The 16,779-nt window shown below is 38.4% G+C and overlaps 1 protein-coding gene across 1 annotated transcript in view; it reads left to right on the plus strand.

The window, feature by feature from the left end:
- LOC134654456 (hemicentin-1-like) overlaps positions 1–16,779 on the plus strand; it is a 63,250-nt gene that overhangs the window by 24,424 nt on the left and 22,047 nt on the right. Inside the window, exons 21-25 of the mRNA XM_063509899.1 lie at positions 10,195–10,319; positions 11,117–11,291; positions 11,786–11,880; positions 12,095–12,248; positions 12,649–12,770. Coding sequence (XP_063365969.1) covers positions 10,195–10,319; positions 11,117–11,291; positions 11,786–11,880; positions 12,095–12,248; positions 12,649–12,770 — 671 coding nt within the window. The remainder of the gene's footprint in view (positions 1–10,194; positions 10,320–11,116; positions 11,292–11,785; positions 11,881–12,094; positions 12,249–12,648; positions 12,771–16,779) is intronic.

The following is a 16,779-nucleotide window of genomic DNA, read 5'->3' on the forward strand; positions in this document are numbered from 1 at the left end:
ATAAAATACATATTAAAACAACAAAATCTTTGCTGTTTTCTATTTATTTAAATTCAATCACAGGTAAACAAATGAACACGACCAAATTGCGTTGGATGGTTTGGTGTATTGTCGGGTGCGTTACAGCGTGTGTTATCATTTCGTCACATTGTGTATGCGGTCCATTGTAAAAGTGTGTATACACGATCGATTTCGTTTAGCATAGGAATAAATAAATAAATAGATTGCCAGTCATTACTTTATGAACATAGATAAATACAGATTAATTTTTAAGCAGAAAATTCCAACCGTTGTCATAAAATCAAGTACTAATTCCGTCTGTTGTCAAATTACAGTTTGATTTCTTTCTTTCTTCTTTCTGATATTTTTAGTTATGTAATATAGATGTTGTCAGTAGTCTAGAAATTCTCCGAAAACCCAGATTTATTTAGTTTCAATTTTGACCCGTTAACATTATTATTAAAGTTCGGAAGCCGAGGTCGCGGTGCGGTGCGGTAGTGTGTTAGAACCAACCATAGTGACGCGTTGCGAATGTTTTGTCTCTTTTGAACGTCCACGTATATCACATCTGTAGGGTTCTACCATCTATGGCGGACATAGATACAATAAGTGCAAACAAGACTAAATATTACTAACTTATTTCTAGTTGATAATTGTTCGTTTATATTGCTAATAATATAAAAGGGATAGGTTCTAAAAATCAAAAAAAATAAAATACAATATAGCGGAACGCGCGGGATTCAAGTTTTACTTCTGAAAGGCCGGGTTTTACGCATACATTTTTGGGTTTGCCGCCATTGCTACAGACAATCGTGGTTTGACAAGCTATACTTAGAATGTTGCCTCTAGAATGATTGTCAGTTGTCAAAAGTTATTGTAAAGATGGAGGTTGTTTTTGTTTTTAAGGAATGGAAAAATAAGACTGGCCTGCTTTTAATGAAAATCTTTATGTAAGATAAATACGGATAGCTGTAAAGTTTAGGTTAAGTGCGTGTTAACAAATTACGGCCATGATATCTGGTCAAATCGTGTTAAAATAAAACGTGTCGGTTTTGTAAACGGGTCAACTTTGTTTTGGACAGAAATATGTTATTAGGCAGTATTACAATGGAATATACAGTGTTTTGAACAAAAATAGAAGTAGATGCTTACTCAGAGAAGGTTCTTAGTGAGTGAAAACGCGTATTTTGAGTGAAAAAAGGAGTTATCTTGCGAACGCAAGACACGCAGTGTACGAGTCCATTTTGTAAACAAAGAATTAAATTCACGTACTTTCCTGTGGCAAATTTACATTAAAGTGGTTATTTTACGTGCTTTAGTGCAGTGTACATACGTACAGCGGTGATAATAGTCAAGAAATAACACGTAAGTACAAATATTTTGACAATTAGACCCGGAACAATTGTAGGTTACGATCGTATATGAAAAAGTATCTAAAATCGCCGGTTCACATTACATAATAATGATTTGCATTCTAATTCCAATCCTTCGAATGTTCCAAAATATTAAACACATGCTTTTTTCTCGTTCAATAGCGGGTTTATAAAGAATTCCGTGTGATTTGTTTGTGTGGTTTGTAGGTACAAAGTGTTCGTATTTACCATTTAATTGTTTGCGTTCCATTTTGTTTCCTTTATAAATAAAAATCTTTTTGTTAGTAAATATGCGCTTAATTTACTTGAAAAATAAATCAAAACAAGTAAAAGTGTTTCTTTGAAACCCATTGCTAAATTTGTCCAGTTTTCTCAATGTTCAGTTAGCCTAGCGGTCTCAGTGTCGGACGAATGTATGGAGAAAATGCTTATGAATTCGAGTTCGAAGCCTGGGTAGTGAAAAATGTTTTAATTTTTATTGTGAATTTATGAGACATTTTGCAATTTTATTGCTGTATTTAGGATAATTTTAGAGCTTCATTTTATGTAATTTGTTTAAGTGACGTGGTATATTGAGGTATTTTTATTAGCAATACAAAATATTTTATGAAACAAAGACGAGTTATGAATTAAATTACGGTCAGTACTCAGTGGTTAAGGAACACCTATCTACGTACCTATCTACGTACCTATCTACGTACCTATCTACGTACCTATCTACGTACCTATCTGCGTACCTATCTGCGTACCTATCTACGTACCTACCTATCTACCTACCTATCTACCTACCTATCTACCTACCTATCTACCTATCTACCTACCTATCTACCTACCTATCTACCTACCTATCTACCTACCTATCTACCTACCTATCTACCTACCTATCTACCTACCTATCTACCTACCTATCTACCTACCTACCTACCTACCTACCTACCTACCTATCTACCTACCTATCTATCTACCTAGGTACCTACTTAGTTCTCAAGATACCTAGATGTTTAAAAGCATTGAATCGGGTTTTATTGAATGTTTTATAGTGTAAATATAAGTGTTAAAATCAGTTAGAGTGAGGTGAAAAACGAAACTAACTATATTCAAATAGAGTGAGATAACGCGAATTTAACGGCGGGAAAATTCTTTAGTGTTACAGTGAGTCAGTGCATACTAAAAACTTCGGAATTCTTGGATATTTTAGTCATATTGTTTGCTGGTAACCGGATAAACTGGACAAGATGGTTGTGCCGTCGATTTGGAGGAGAAGAGACAGCATCCAGTCTTCAAGCTGCTAGTGTAACTAAGAAACAACAAGCATTACTGTTCCTGTGGCTACCATCCTAAGGACTACAGAGAACTTTCAAGACACAATTTTCGGGATAGAAGATACAGGCCAAGAAGAAATACCTAAACATAAGCTTTTGAATGTTCAATAGGAAATTCAATTTTTTTTAAACTTATCTTTTTCATTATAATTTAATATGAGGTAGTTAAAATCGTATAAAAAAGGGGATTGTTTCGCGCAAAATATGTTGTCGATTTCAAAAACCCCAGTTAACATGAAGGGATAGCATTGTTGTATGTTTGTAGGGCATAGCTATTTGGTGTCAACGTAAGTGCGACAGGTCACCTTAGAAAAAAAAACGGAGTAGATTCCTTTATAAAGTTCATAAAATAAATCGTTATTTGAGTATGTTTAGCCGCATATTGTAGTTTACTAGTATTTATGATTTATCATCATCATCATCATTATAAAAGTCATATAGGGAGTGATCAGTATTTGTACTGGAAAATAACTTCTGATAAATCTTAACTTCGGATTTCTGGCTTTGAACCTTATCTTATATCTTTAAACGAGCAGTTCATGTGTGTTTGTATGTTTCAGGGATCTCGGAGCCGGCTCTAACGATTTCGATGGGGTTTTCTATTTGGGGATTACGGGGGCGAGGAATCGATCAGGTTGGGGCTTGACTCTGGGGGGATCGAGTTTTATAATTATGTATTTCTAGCGGGGCTGGGTATCCCAGATATTTTTGTTTATTCGTAAACACGTTTTGAAATATTTTGACTACCCAATGGGCTAATTGTATAAAGGAAATGTACAAGTACAAGTAGAGTCGAGTTAAATGTACGAAACTCATTCTAGTTTTGTTCGGGTATTTTTTTTTTATTATAAGAGGCGAACAAAGCCTTGTAACAAAGTTACCCAGTGTTAAAGTGGTTAGGTCGGAATCGTATGACAATCAGCCGGTACACGGTTATTGGTTCGGCGATTTTAAAGAAATATTTGCACGTTGCAAACAGCCATATAAATTATCTGGGCTTGACAGTGAAATGTAATAGCGCGTCTCAAAATTAATTCCATTAATTGTATGTACAGTCAGCAGTAGTATTCGCTTGTTCTTTTCTCGAATCCTCATGACTAAGGGTCGCGACCATTTGGGGGTCGTTGTTTTGTTCACCCAAACCTTCCATTCTGCACAATGCCTTCCTGATAGCAGATGTCTATGCGGATCCTTATTCCCTATTCTTATTTATTTTCACCTAGCATTTAAAATTATACGCAGATGGGTCGTTTTTCTCTGCAGCCACCTGCGGCTAACTGTGTTCTTACTTACGTTGGTTAACTGCATAACCTTAATATTCCTTTTCTTTCCCAAAATAGATCATGATTAATCTATTACAACAAACAGCATAACAAGAAAAAAATAAAAATAGGGTAGGCTCGGGATAAATGCCAGAGATTTTTTAAACATCTAAAACTAGAAATAATGGGCTTTTATGTGGATAGGACGGTATTGTTTTTTGTTTCAAGTACATATGTAACTATAGGATTGATTTCTATTATTTCATTTTGATTACATGACAACGCCTTGGCTGTCTGTTTCAATCGTGTGAAAGTGTAACTGAGGAGGAATGCGTTGAGTGCTTATAATTATTAGTTTATCTGGATTTATGAGAGGGATGTATGGATATGAGATGATGGATGCCTAGTGGACGTATGTACTTTTATTGGAAAAAATGGATTGATGCAGGTAGACATAGGCTAGAGTGTAATCAAACTAGATTTGTCGGTATTTGCAGGGGATCAATCAGGGGTGGGAAGGGGAAACACAACTAGCCAGGAAAAATCTTATCAGTAGGTTAAAATCCAATGGATTAACCCATTTACAGGGTAGATTTTTATGGCTAGTACTCCACAAGGTAATAAAACTTTCACGAAACCACTCACTCGTCTTGGATGAGATATATCGGCATTCGACATATTCTGATGAGCCGTGAGCGTCCAGAAAGGGCGAGGCTCTTTTCAAGAGGTTATAATTATTTAATTATTTAATGTATTCACACTTTTATGTTGTTTTATTGGTGGTATGACTTATAATTATTGTCAATTTTTTTTTCTAATTTGGATTAATGATTCTTTGATTTTATATGTTTATCGTATCATGTTGAGGTACTTGTGTCAATTTTAAGTTTGTTTTCTATAAAAAAAAAACACACCCAAACAAACTTAAAGGTCGGTGTATTTTATTCAAATACGAGACATACGCCAAGAAAACGTGGCTGGGGGTGATAAGGCAACGAAGTTTGGTTTGAATTCTGGCAATGGAGATTGAAAGCTCCGTACTTATAAAAATTAAAGGTCTCTTCGTTTTGCATGGAAGTTTTTGCTGTCTCATCAGATGCTCTTCTACGGAAGTGTACGGCGCTAAAGGTAGAGACAGGAGTAATACCCGTGCTGCCGGGTTGAGCTAGCAAGAACGGGTTAACTAGTAACCTGCCAGACCCACAATCTGGTTATCCTTGGCGGAGCGAGGTGACTGGGGAAAGAGTTGTCATGGTTCATTGACAGAGTTCTGATGGACTGATTTCAAAGCTGAGTCACTAGCGGTCACTTAGTATTGAGACACACACTACACGTTTAGATAAGGGAGGGATATATCCGACTAATCTAGAGTAGATTGAAGTTTTTTACAAATTACTGTTGTAATTCATAAAACACTTAAATCGGGGGCGGATGTGACTGGTCGTATGCCTATTACATACCTAGTATTAACCTAATTTGTTCATTACAAAACACACAAACTAGAAAGAAATACCTTGAATACTAAAATCCCTTTCAGTCGCGTATTTCATGCATGATTCCAATGAATAATGTCACAATTACAACTTGAAGTGCACGTTTCGTATTTCATCACTTGTGGTTTCATTAAATATATAACCCACTATAAATTTTTTGCTATTTAGATTAATAACTTGCGTAAAATAACCATCACAAGTTGAAACTAACCCAAATATGTGAACTTTTGGCATTAGAATGACAGTGACATTGACAGCGTGACGTTCGGTCGTATTGAAGTCTGAACTCCTAGTACAGAGTTAATACAAACAGTCCAAAACGCCTAAGATTTTAAACTTCCCGCTATGTTTTGAGTATGTTTGCTACTGGTGAACGTAAAATACTTCCACACAGGAGTGTTTTTCGGAAAGAAACTAAAAGTATCTCAAAGTAAAATAATACTTGCAGGTTCGTGCGTGTAGAGGGGCCATAAAGCGTTCCTTTTTATTACAATTTAGTCTACTCAAACTGACTACCCGATTATTGCCTGTGAATGTGTGCGTAGACGTCATTGAGAATATCTCCGTCTTTCTCTAAGACGCAAGCGTGAAAGGGATAGATCTTGGTAGCATCGAACTTTACGACTTTTGACCTCTTCCTCGGTTATGGTAGCCTGGTACTTTTGGTAAACATTTGTCTTAATAAATCACTGGTCGTCGGTTGCATATCGCTAATAGGTACGGGGCAATTGACCTCTTCCTCAGTCATGGTATCCTGGTACTTTCTGATTAATGTTTGTCTCATTATGTCGCCGTTATGTCGCCGTTATGTCGCCATTATGTCGCCGTTGTGTCGCCGTTATGTCGCCATTATGTCGCCAGTATGTCGCCAGTATGTCGCCGTTATGTCGCCGTTGTGTCGCCAGTATGTCGCCGTTATGTCGCCATTATGTCGCCGTTATGTCGCCATTATGTCGCCGTTGTGTCGCCAGTATGTCGCCAGTATGTCGCCAGTATGTCGCCATTATGTCGCCGTTATGTCGCCGTTGTGTCGCCAGTATGTCGCCGTTATGTCGCCAGTATGTCGCCGTTATGTCGCCAGTATGTCGCCGTTATGTCGCCGTTATGTCGCCGTTGTGTCGCCATTATGTCGCCATTATGTCGCCATTATGTCGCCAGTCGCCAGTATGTCGCCAGTCGCCATTATGTCGCCAGTATGTCGCCATTATGTCGCCGTTATGTCGCCGTTGTGTCGCCAGTATGTCGCCGTTATGTCGCCAGTATGTCGCCGTTATGTCGCCGTTGTGTCGCCATTATGTCGCCATTATGTCGCCAGTCGCCATTATGTCGCCAGTATGTCGCCATTATGTCGCCGTTATGTCGCCAGTATGTCGCCGTTATGTCGCCAGTATGTCGCCAGTATGTCGCCAGTATGTCGCCAGTATGTCGCCGTTATGTCGCCAGTATGTCGCCAGTCGCCATTATGTCGCCAGTATGTCGCCAGTCGCCATTATGTCGCCAGTATGTCGCCGTTATGTCGCCAGTATGTCGCCATTGTGTCGCCAGTATGTCGCCATTGTGTCGCCAGTAAGTCGCCATTATGTCGCCGTTATGTCGCCAGTATGTCGCCGTTGTGTCGCCAGTATGTCGCCATTGTGTCGCCATTGTGTCGCCATTGTGTCGCCATTATGTCGCCATTATGTCGCCAGTATGTCGCCGTTATGTCGCCATTATGTCGCCAGTATGTCGCCAGTATGTCGCCATTATGTCGCCAGTATGTCGCCAGTATGTCGCCGTTATGTCGCCATTGTGTCGCCGTTGTGTCGCCATTATGTCGCCAGTCGCCATTATGTCGCCAGTATGTCGCCAGTCGCCATTATGTCGCCAGTATGTCGCCGTTATGTCGCCAGTATGTCGCCATTGTGTCGCCAGTATGTCGCCATTATGTCGCCATTGTGTCGCCATTATGTCGCCATTATGTCGCCAGTATGTCGCCGTTATGTCGCCAGTATGTCGCCAGTAAAAGAGTATAAAAGGCAGGTGCGCGCCGCCGGCGGGGCATTCATTCTTCAACCATCGGCTAGCAGTGACTCTGGTTCTCGGGCGTTTAAATATTCGGTGAGCAAAGTTCCTCTACTACTGTTACTATGTTTGTTTTTGCCGGGAATTATCCTGGTGAATTTAAACGTGGAAATGGTGTCTGTGTTTGGTTTTACGGGGACAATATCGTCGTAAAGCTGATCTTAGACTTTTGTGGAGATTCTTTGTTACCGTGTACGGGATTTAAATATAGTGAAGTTTCCTACGCAGTGTTTTTCTAAGTGCCGCCACGTTATGCAGGGACAATATCGTTGCATAGCAGGGACTTGGAAAGCGTGTCTGTGTTTAGTTTTACGGGGACAATATCGTCGTAAAACTGAACTTGGGCTATTGCGGGGATTCTTTGCTACTGTGTGGTGTTATAGTGAAGTTTTCTACACTGTGTTTTCTAAGTGCCGTCACGTTATGCAGGGACAATATCGTTGCATAACAGGGGCTTGGAAAGCGTGTCTGTGTTTGGTTTTGTGGGGACAATATCGTCATAAAACTGAACTTAGATAGCGGTGTTTAAGGGAATTTCACTTCTGTGTTTAGTTAGTTTGATTTTGTGTGGAGTTTGGTTCGTAAAATAGAACCTAGTTATTTTAGTGTTTTACTATGGGGTCTTTTGCTATATTTTTCAAAACCAGATCATTGTTTGGACTGACTGTTTGTCCGGCTGGGCAGCTCACCCCTTGCGGTGTTAAATGTGAGCTGTCTAGGAGTCTTTTTGCTCCAAGATGAGGGTTATCTTGGCACCTTCTCTTTACCAACATAGAAGGTGAAAAACGTCTCCCTCCTTAGCTCTCCAATGTCCAGCTGTTAGATGAATAATGGGGATGTCACGTGCGCATCATCCGGAGTAATCTGGGCCCATTTGAAATCTACAGTATTTGGAGGCTTCGTATATTAAATATATTTATTTATACCACTTATATACATAATAGGGCCCTGTCTTACCCATGTTGCCACCCTGCCTTTGTGCAACCCGCCATGGGGGGAGACAAGTCCACGAGCTGTTAGGTTGCATTCTCGGAATCGCTCGCCGAACTCTTACAGCTTCTTAGTAGGGATACACTTGCGTATATTCCAAAGTACCAGGTCGATGGTAAGTACGAACTGTGCTTTGGTTATACTAGAGTAGGGACAAGGGTAGGTTTAGGGTAAAATCACACACTAATTATTCGGAATTTAGGGTTCGTTTTAGTCTTGGTCTGTAAAACTGATATATTTTTTCTTTTTAAGGGACTTCAACTACGGTTTCACTATACTAAAATTGTGCGTTAATAGGTAAAGGGTTTCAACTGCTAAAATCTTCCAATATTTTCATTTATTTGGGGAAAATAATTAATGTAAAATCTTATCTCCATTTTTATTTATGAAATTCTGGTTTTCTGGTGTAAAGACGAGGTACTGAGTATTACAATCATGTTTCTAAGGTATTTACACAATTAAATCTTAAATATCAAGTTGGGATTAGGAACACAGTCTATTCGGAGATAGAAAATCGACGTCTAGCTGTTTTAGGGAACCTTTGGCAGGCAAGAGTAATCCAAAGGATAATTTGAGTGAAATAATGCTCATCTTGATATTTCAGTCTCGTAAAATATAATATATTTTTAACAAATAAACTTAGTACTTCGTTTATACTTCTAAAATACTAGAAATACAGTTTATATTTTAGTTCTGGGGAATGGAAATGGGATTCGCATCCCTAGTTTTTGAAATAAAAAAGAATAGTAATTTTGATGACTGATGGATACTTTGACACTTCTCTTCATTGTCATCTAGGCACGCATAGGTTCCGAAGTGTTGGTCATAGCCCGTCTGGCTAAAGAGTAGGGTAGGAGTTCCAATTGACCTTGCTGATTGGACTAGGAGCCCCCAATCCTGCATCGAGCGTATGTGTAGCATATTTCGAATAGAAGCTGGTAGATAATATTAATATGAAATGCTAGGGTGTAAATGGGCTTACCCCAGGAGTGCTACTCATATGTTATCCCGGAGGCTTAATAGATTGTAGCAGGCTTTTACCAACCCCATTTTTAAACTCATTTTACCAAATATATTTCTTTTATATTGGTATTATCATGTATGCTGCATTTACCTAAATAATATCATTTGAAGTAAAATATAACTCCATTTACATTACAATAATAAATTCTGGTAACTTTCAGTACTATTTCTGTATTTTAATAAATTATTCTAGTAAGTTACTCGTTAGCGTCATAATAAATGTGCTTTCAATATTGTAATATATTTTTTTCCTAAAGTCCAGGTAATTGTAAGTAAAATCAGAGTCCAAAATTTAGCTGATACTCATTAAAGAACTTAGGGTACCGCGGTTCACTTCGAGGGGTCCTAACGCTAGACTAGACGATCACGACTAAATCACATGGCCATATTCTAAGGGCAAATCTAAAGAGGGTGTTTATATTATGGTTAGTTAAGTAAGTAAGTAAGTAGGTAGTGGGAGGTTACAAAGTCCTTGCTAGTCTAAGTACGCCTACTTTAGAATAATGGTTACGTATAGTCTGGCAAACTAATTCGCCTGTTTGCCAGACTACATTTTGACACAATGACTATTAAATTCAGAATGTGACATGTAGATTTTGTGAGAAGCAATGCGTAAAACTGGTAGATAGGGAAATGTATGTAGTACTAGTAATAACCTTTTATTTTGTAGGTATTTAAATAATGACAATGAGTTAGTGCTGGAGAGAGTTACTGAATATGACTCCGGTTTGTTTACCTGCAACGCTACCAGCATATTGGGGTCGTCACTGAAAAACTTCACAGTACTTGTTTATGGTAAGTAACTAAAGAACAATGTACGAAACCCTATCTTTAAAACAGTGGTATACACTTAGCCACGTTTTAAAATCATTCTAAAATTAATCAAATAATCTTAAATACTTATATTTGCACCTCCTCAGCAGTTCTAACAGAACTTCACTACAAGAAAACATTGTTAAACTAACTATTAGTGATAGGTACAAGTTCCTAATACCAGGCGTGGCTCACTCTACGATTTCGTCGCGTCGCTACAAGTACCTACCTACAAGTACATGCGGCCCACACCAATTTTGGTGATGGTGTGTAGTTGCCGCGCACCGCTACGGAACGGACGCCTGCTCGCGTTTGCGCCACCTAGCGGTCATATCTGTCGTAATAGACGCGTTTTATTAGAGATTGAATCTTCTGTACCTAGTACTATTATTTATTCTGTGCTAACCTAATGTATTCAATCTCAGGTACTAAAAATACTAGACTTATATCGACCGGGATATGGGCCGTGATTACCTTTTGTATTGTTTCCGAGCTGCCGATATTTCGACGCAGTTACATGCATCTTGTTCACGGGTAAACTGAAGATAGCGGGTGTCAAAGTTGTGTAGATCGCGCTTTCAACGTTACCACTGATACTAAAGATATAGTTTGTCAAAGGACTGTCTCATTTCAAACATAGACAGAGAGATAATCATACTTATGTACTTATGTATACACATCTTTGTCTTACACTAGTACTAGCACGTTACCCAAAAGAAAGGATGAATATAGGTTTCCTGGTTCTTACTGACTGACCAACTATACTTAAACTATTCCAGTTCCCCCAAAAATAACTCCACCGGAAATGGAACCAGGACCACAGCAGTTCGTAGAAGGGCAGCTAGTGGAACTCCCGTGCCGAAACACCGGGTCTCCTCGACCAGAAGTCAGGTGGCTGCAGAATGGAAACGAGGTCAATGATGACCGGAAATATGTTGACGAGTTTGGGATGCGGTATGTTTGTTTATGTTATAAGCAAGTTTTTCTTCATATGTTTTTTTTACTTACCTACTCTTAAATGAGGTTATAGTGTATATAAGTGGTATATAAGTGTTCTTATGTAAGTACTAACATAGGATGTAAGTTTTTCTGGTTAACTAACAAAAATATGGATCTCATGGTCTGAAATAAACAAATTTTATTTTATTTTATAGATATTAGATATATAAGTAATGGAAATTGTCACGGTCTAGGAATTTTGTTTAGATTATAAGTAGTAATTGTTAAAACTGTATGTAACGATTGTGCATACAGTCAGCAGCAGAAGTTGCTAAGCGGGCGAGGTGTTCAAAATAACCTTGACACGCTCTTATTCTCTTAACAATAACGTCGCGTCGAGATCATTTTGATCACCTCGCCCGCTTTGCAACTTCTGCTGCTGACTGTAGGTACAATTCTTAATATATACTTCGGCCATCTAAACGTTATATTTTTTGATTACCTACCAGATTTGTGGCAAATTTAACGGACTTCGGTGAATACACGTGTATTGTTAAAAACAAGTATGGAAATACCAGTTATAGCTACAGCGTTTATATTTGGGGTAAGTTGAATCTCTAATTCAAGATGTAAAGTAGAAATTACACGATCTTCGAAGTCGACGATTTCAATGAGGCTCATACGCATGCCTTATAAGACTCTTTGTAATAAACAATTCCATGCAATAAACAATTGAATGAATAATTTTAAAGTTAAAAAATAATAGTTTAAGTTTGCTTTTTATTATCTTTTACCAAATTTTTGTAAAATTGTTTCAGTTCCACCATCAATTGAACCTCCTCTGCACATCGACACAGCTGTCCTCATAGGCTCAAATATAAGCCTTAATTGTGACGCTGTTGGTTTCCCACTGCCGGTCATATATTGGGAGTTTAATGGCACTGTTATTAACAAAAACAATACCAACCTAAGGTAAGCCTATACACTATTAGCGTCTTCAACCCTTCTTCGCACACTTCTTCAACCCTTAAAGAATATGTGTTTCAAATTTAAGCTCCTACCCTTAATGGTTTAGGTCAGCGGTCGGCAACCTTTTAGGGCCACATTTATGACTAGACTAGACATTGTCGTTTGTCAATCAATATTATATACAAAATAGCCAGGGAGGCTCGCGGGCCGCAAGTGACAGGTTCACGGGCCGCATGCGGCCCGCGGGCCGCGGGTTGCCGACCGCTGGTTTAGGTTGTGTGTTTTCCATCAATATTGATGAAATGTTTCTTATATATATAAGAAACTTTATAAGACTCGCATGTCAAAAATTACCAAAATTATTAATGAATGAATATATGTTATTATATAAAAACCTTTTCAGTTTCAACGAGTACGGTACAATTAATATCACAAGCGTGAGTGCAAAACAAGAAGGAATGTACAGTTGTTTAGCTGAAAACATCGCTGGAGTTGCAAGAAAGGATTTCTACTTACAAATTAACGGTAATACTAGTGAACTTTTGGTCACACGGACGCGCTATCGAACAATGCATGAAAAGTGAAAACCCCTGGGACTTATAGAGGTTTTTGACATTTGATTTTCCAGACTCGAGTTGTTATATCACCTACTCAAAGATTAAAGCTCTAATGAAAAAGCTACATAAATATTTTAGTTACCTCTAAATCTAGAAATACATAATATATATGTCGGCGACGGATGGTCCCGATGGCGGTGGGCGCGTGGGGGAAGTACCTAGATGTATTACTTCACAGCCAAAATAAGTAGGTATGCTACCAACGCATGAAATAAACATTCAGACTCGTTACCCATACTAGTGCCTACTATATTTTAGTACTAAATTATCAAAACGACCAATCACTATTCCAAAAATTATTTGAATCAAAATAAAAAGATCACATGAAACCGTTCAAATCTTTATTTTACAAAAGTAAGCTTCTAATGGCACATAAGAAATCAAAATAACACTTGGAATAAAACACTTAGCTAAACGGTTAAACAACGTGAGAATCTATAAGCTTTCAGAATAATCCTTCAGGTGTAAGCCTTCAGGAACGTAGCGAATTAGGCACGAGCTTGGCTAACGTCCGATCTCTAGCGCGGTCCGATCAAGAAGAAGGAAGCCAGTTCCAGCGGCGGAGCCAACCGCTCCCGCCTCCAATTCAAGTTGGTAAACCTGCCTGACCAGTCTACCAACATAACGACAAAAATGCCTGCTCGTGCCTACGTTCACTCAAGATACGCCTCTTGACGTTCCAAAGCCTTCTACCTGTCATTTTCGTTCAACAATACACCAATAGATGGCGGCGTTACTCACTACGCAGCTTCATTATTTCATTACAAGCAAATAATACATAGCCAAACATTGCTAATCGACTTTTACAGGCGTCAACTATGAACTGTAATGCTGCAATACGTCTTTCTGGTGTCTCGCTCCGACACGGCCGTCCTGCGCTACACACGTCCTCGTGTGTGGGTGTACGCATTTGATACTGAAACAAAACATACAGCACAGTATGTCATCGCTCGGTCATTCCTGACCAACAATTTGGGTCTCATTCAAATTACTATTAAAATCAAAGTTTGTTATCAATCAAACCAGAAAAAAAAAATAATTGTTCAAAATTACTTTAACAATCCTCAATTCTCTAGTCAAAAATAGTCCATCGAGCAACGACTAAATAAAAATACTCGTCAGTAATCATCGCTGCTATCTAACGGATACACTCCAATAATCATCGCCTCCATCTGGCGGATACTCACAAATTTATGTGAAAACAAAACAATCCCAAACATCAAAAACACAAATCACAACAGCTCTAATTCATTGCTCGACAGTATCACTACTATTGTCGTCAATATCAATTTACGGGGAAATTATCTGGCATAAAAAAAAATTGGTCATATGTGATCTAAATTTTTGTAAGACATCTTAAAATAAATAAGATTCTGAATTGATAGTTCCAATTTTACTCATATGAACACAGTACATAAACGGGAATTCATTTTTAACAAAACAACACCAGTCCTTCGGTGCATTGCCAGTCCTTCGGCAGATACCAGACCCTCGTCAGAAGTAACCATCTCAGCTGCGTAAGTGCTACTCCTCGCAAAGAGCATTCTGCACATAAAAAGCAGACCACGTGCACCTCTTACATGCTCCGGCACTTCTGATGCGGTCACTAAACAATACCCAGTCCATCGGGCATACTTTCAGTCCATCGAAAGCAAAACAGTATTGCCCAGTCCATCGGGCGTGCCTTCAGTCCATCGAAAGCATGACAGTATTGCCCAGTCCATCGGGCGTAATTTCAGTCCTACGAAAGTACAAGCTTTCAGTCCGTCGAAAGCAAAACAATGTTAACAGTGAATTCCAAAAAAAAAAGAAAATAAAAACAGGTCTTTAAATCATGTTACTCAGAACCATTGGTACGATCAGCGTCAACTGATCAACTGAAACTGAACATTACTGATCAAAATCAAACTCGCTCAAGACTTCTATGCAGAAGTAAAACATCTCAAAATAATCCCAACGAAATGGGAACTGCTCACCAGCTTAATAAAGTATGATGCACGCGACCAAGTCAAAGGTGGTGGTGGTGAGGTCCAACCCAAGCACGGAGGCTGATTCTTTCCGCTTGCCGTTGCCGTTGCTGCGGCAGATTGCGAGAGACACGATGTGGTTCAACATAGCTGGCTGTTACTGAAATCATCATTTGCACGGTATCAGGTTTATCATGAATGCAGGCTACACTCAAAAGGTTTATGAAATGCAAGGTAGCAGACACAAAAAAACATGTTTCCAATGTATACGGGACTTCAAAAATCTCAGAATAAAATTTAAACTTCAATGAGTGCGTTTTATTTAATTCCATGAACAAACAAACACGTGTTCCAAAAATAAGTAACACGGTAAATGGGCCAATACGAAAAGTGACAGCTTATTAGTTACGTTCGACTGTTATGCTTCGCCATTACACTCAAAATAAAATTCACTAATAAACAATTAGAACGAAACCTGTCCTTTTATTTCCAAATCTCCAGCACAGAAGATACTGCACAGCCGCCTCTGTATCACGGGCGCAATGGCGTCCGCAAGCTCGCTCGGCTCCGGCTGCAGGACACTGTAACATTAATTTTCATATGCGTAGCTCATGTTTCCATAGTATACACGATTTGTGATCTATCACGGCATTACGAGCAATAATTTGTCGCAATTTTATTAATTACTAAATATTACAGGGTAAAGATTACATAATGCTTGCATTGGCAAATCAGCAGGATCAATTTCTAACGGTGCATTGTATTTTTATGAAAAAAAAAATATTTTTTGAGGGTAGATGCACAAGTGAGCGATGAAATAATATCACGTCGCGACAGCCAATATTTGATTTTAATTAACGATATGGATTTCACATCAAAATAACTTAAGATCACTTAGATTTCAACGGATTTTAAAAATTAATTGTATTTTCAAATCAATTATTGAGGGTATATTCACAAGTGAGCGATGAAATAATATCACGTCGCGACAGCCAATATTTGATTTTAATTAACAATATGGATTTCACATCAAAATAACTTAAGATCACTTAGATTTCAACGGATTTTAAAAATTAATTGTATTTTCAAATCAATTATTGAGGGTATATTCACAAGTGAGCGATGAAATAATATCACGTCGCGACAGCCAATATTTGATTTTAATTAACAATATGGATTTCACATCAAAATAACTTAAGATCACTTAGATTTCAACGGATTTTAAAAATTAATTGTATTTTCAAATCAATTATTGAGGGTAGATTCACAAGTGAGCGATGAAATAATATCACGTCGTGATAGCTAATACTTGGTTTTAATTAACAGTATGGATTTCAAATCAAAATAACTCGAGATCGCCTCGATCTAAATGGATTACAAAAATTAATTGTAAAGAAACGCGGCGATACCAGAGATGACGTCACGCAACGACCGCTACGCTCGACCGCCCCAATCACAATTCACAACCCCACAACAACTCTCACCAAATAACAACGAATTACACTCACCACTCAACCAAGGCTAGACACGTGAGCTTACCATTAAAGTGTGGTGTGTCCAGATTATGGAATGTAGGTCACCAGAAATACACCACGCTCCCAGGCGGCTGCGTAAGCAATACATGAAACTCCGCATCTATCCCACTTGCTGATGTCGGCGACGGATGGTCCCGATGGCGGTGGGCGCGTGGGGGAAGTACCTAGATGTATTACTTCACAGCCAAAATAAGTAGGTATGCTACCAACGCATGAAATAAACATTCAGACTCGTTACCCATACTAGTGCCTACTATATTTTAGTACTAAATTATCAAAACGACCAATCACTATTCCAAAAATTATTTGAATCAAAATAAAAAGATCACATGAAACCGTTCAAATCTTTATTTTACAAAAGTAAGCTTCTAATGGCACATAAGAAATCAAAATAACACTTGGAATAAAACACTTA

The sequence above is a fragment of the Cydia amplana genome, chromosome 15, assembly GCF_948474715.1.
Source record: "Cydia amplana chromosome 15, ilCydAmpl1.1, whole genome shotgun sequence".
NCBI classification, from domain to species: Eukaryota; Metazoa; Arthropoda; class Insecta; order Lepidoptera; family Tortricidae; genus Cydia; species Cydia amplana.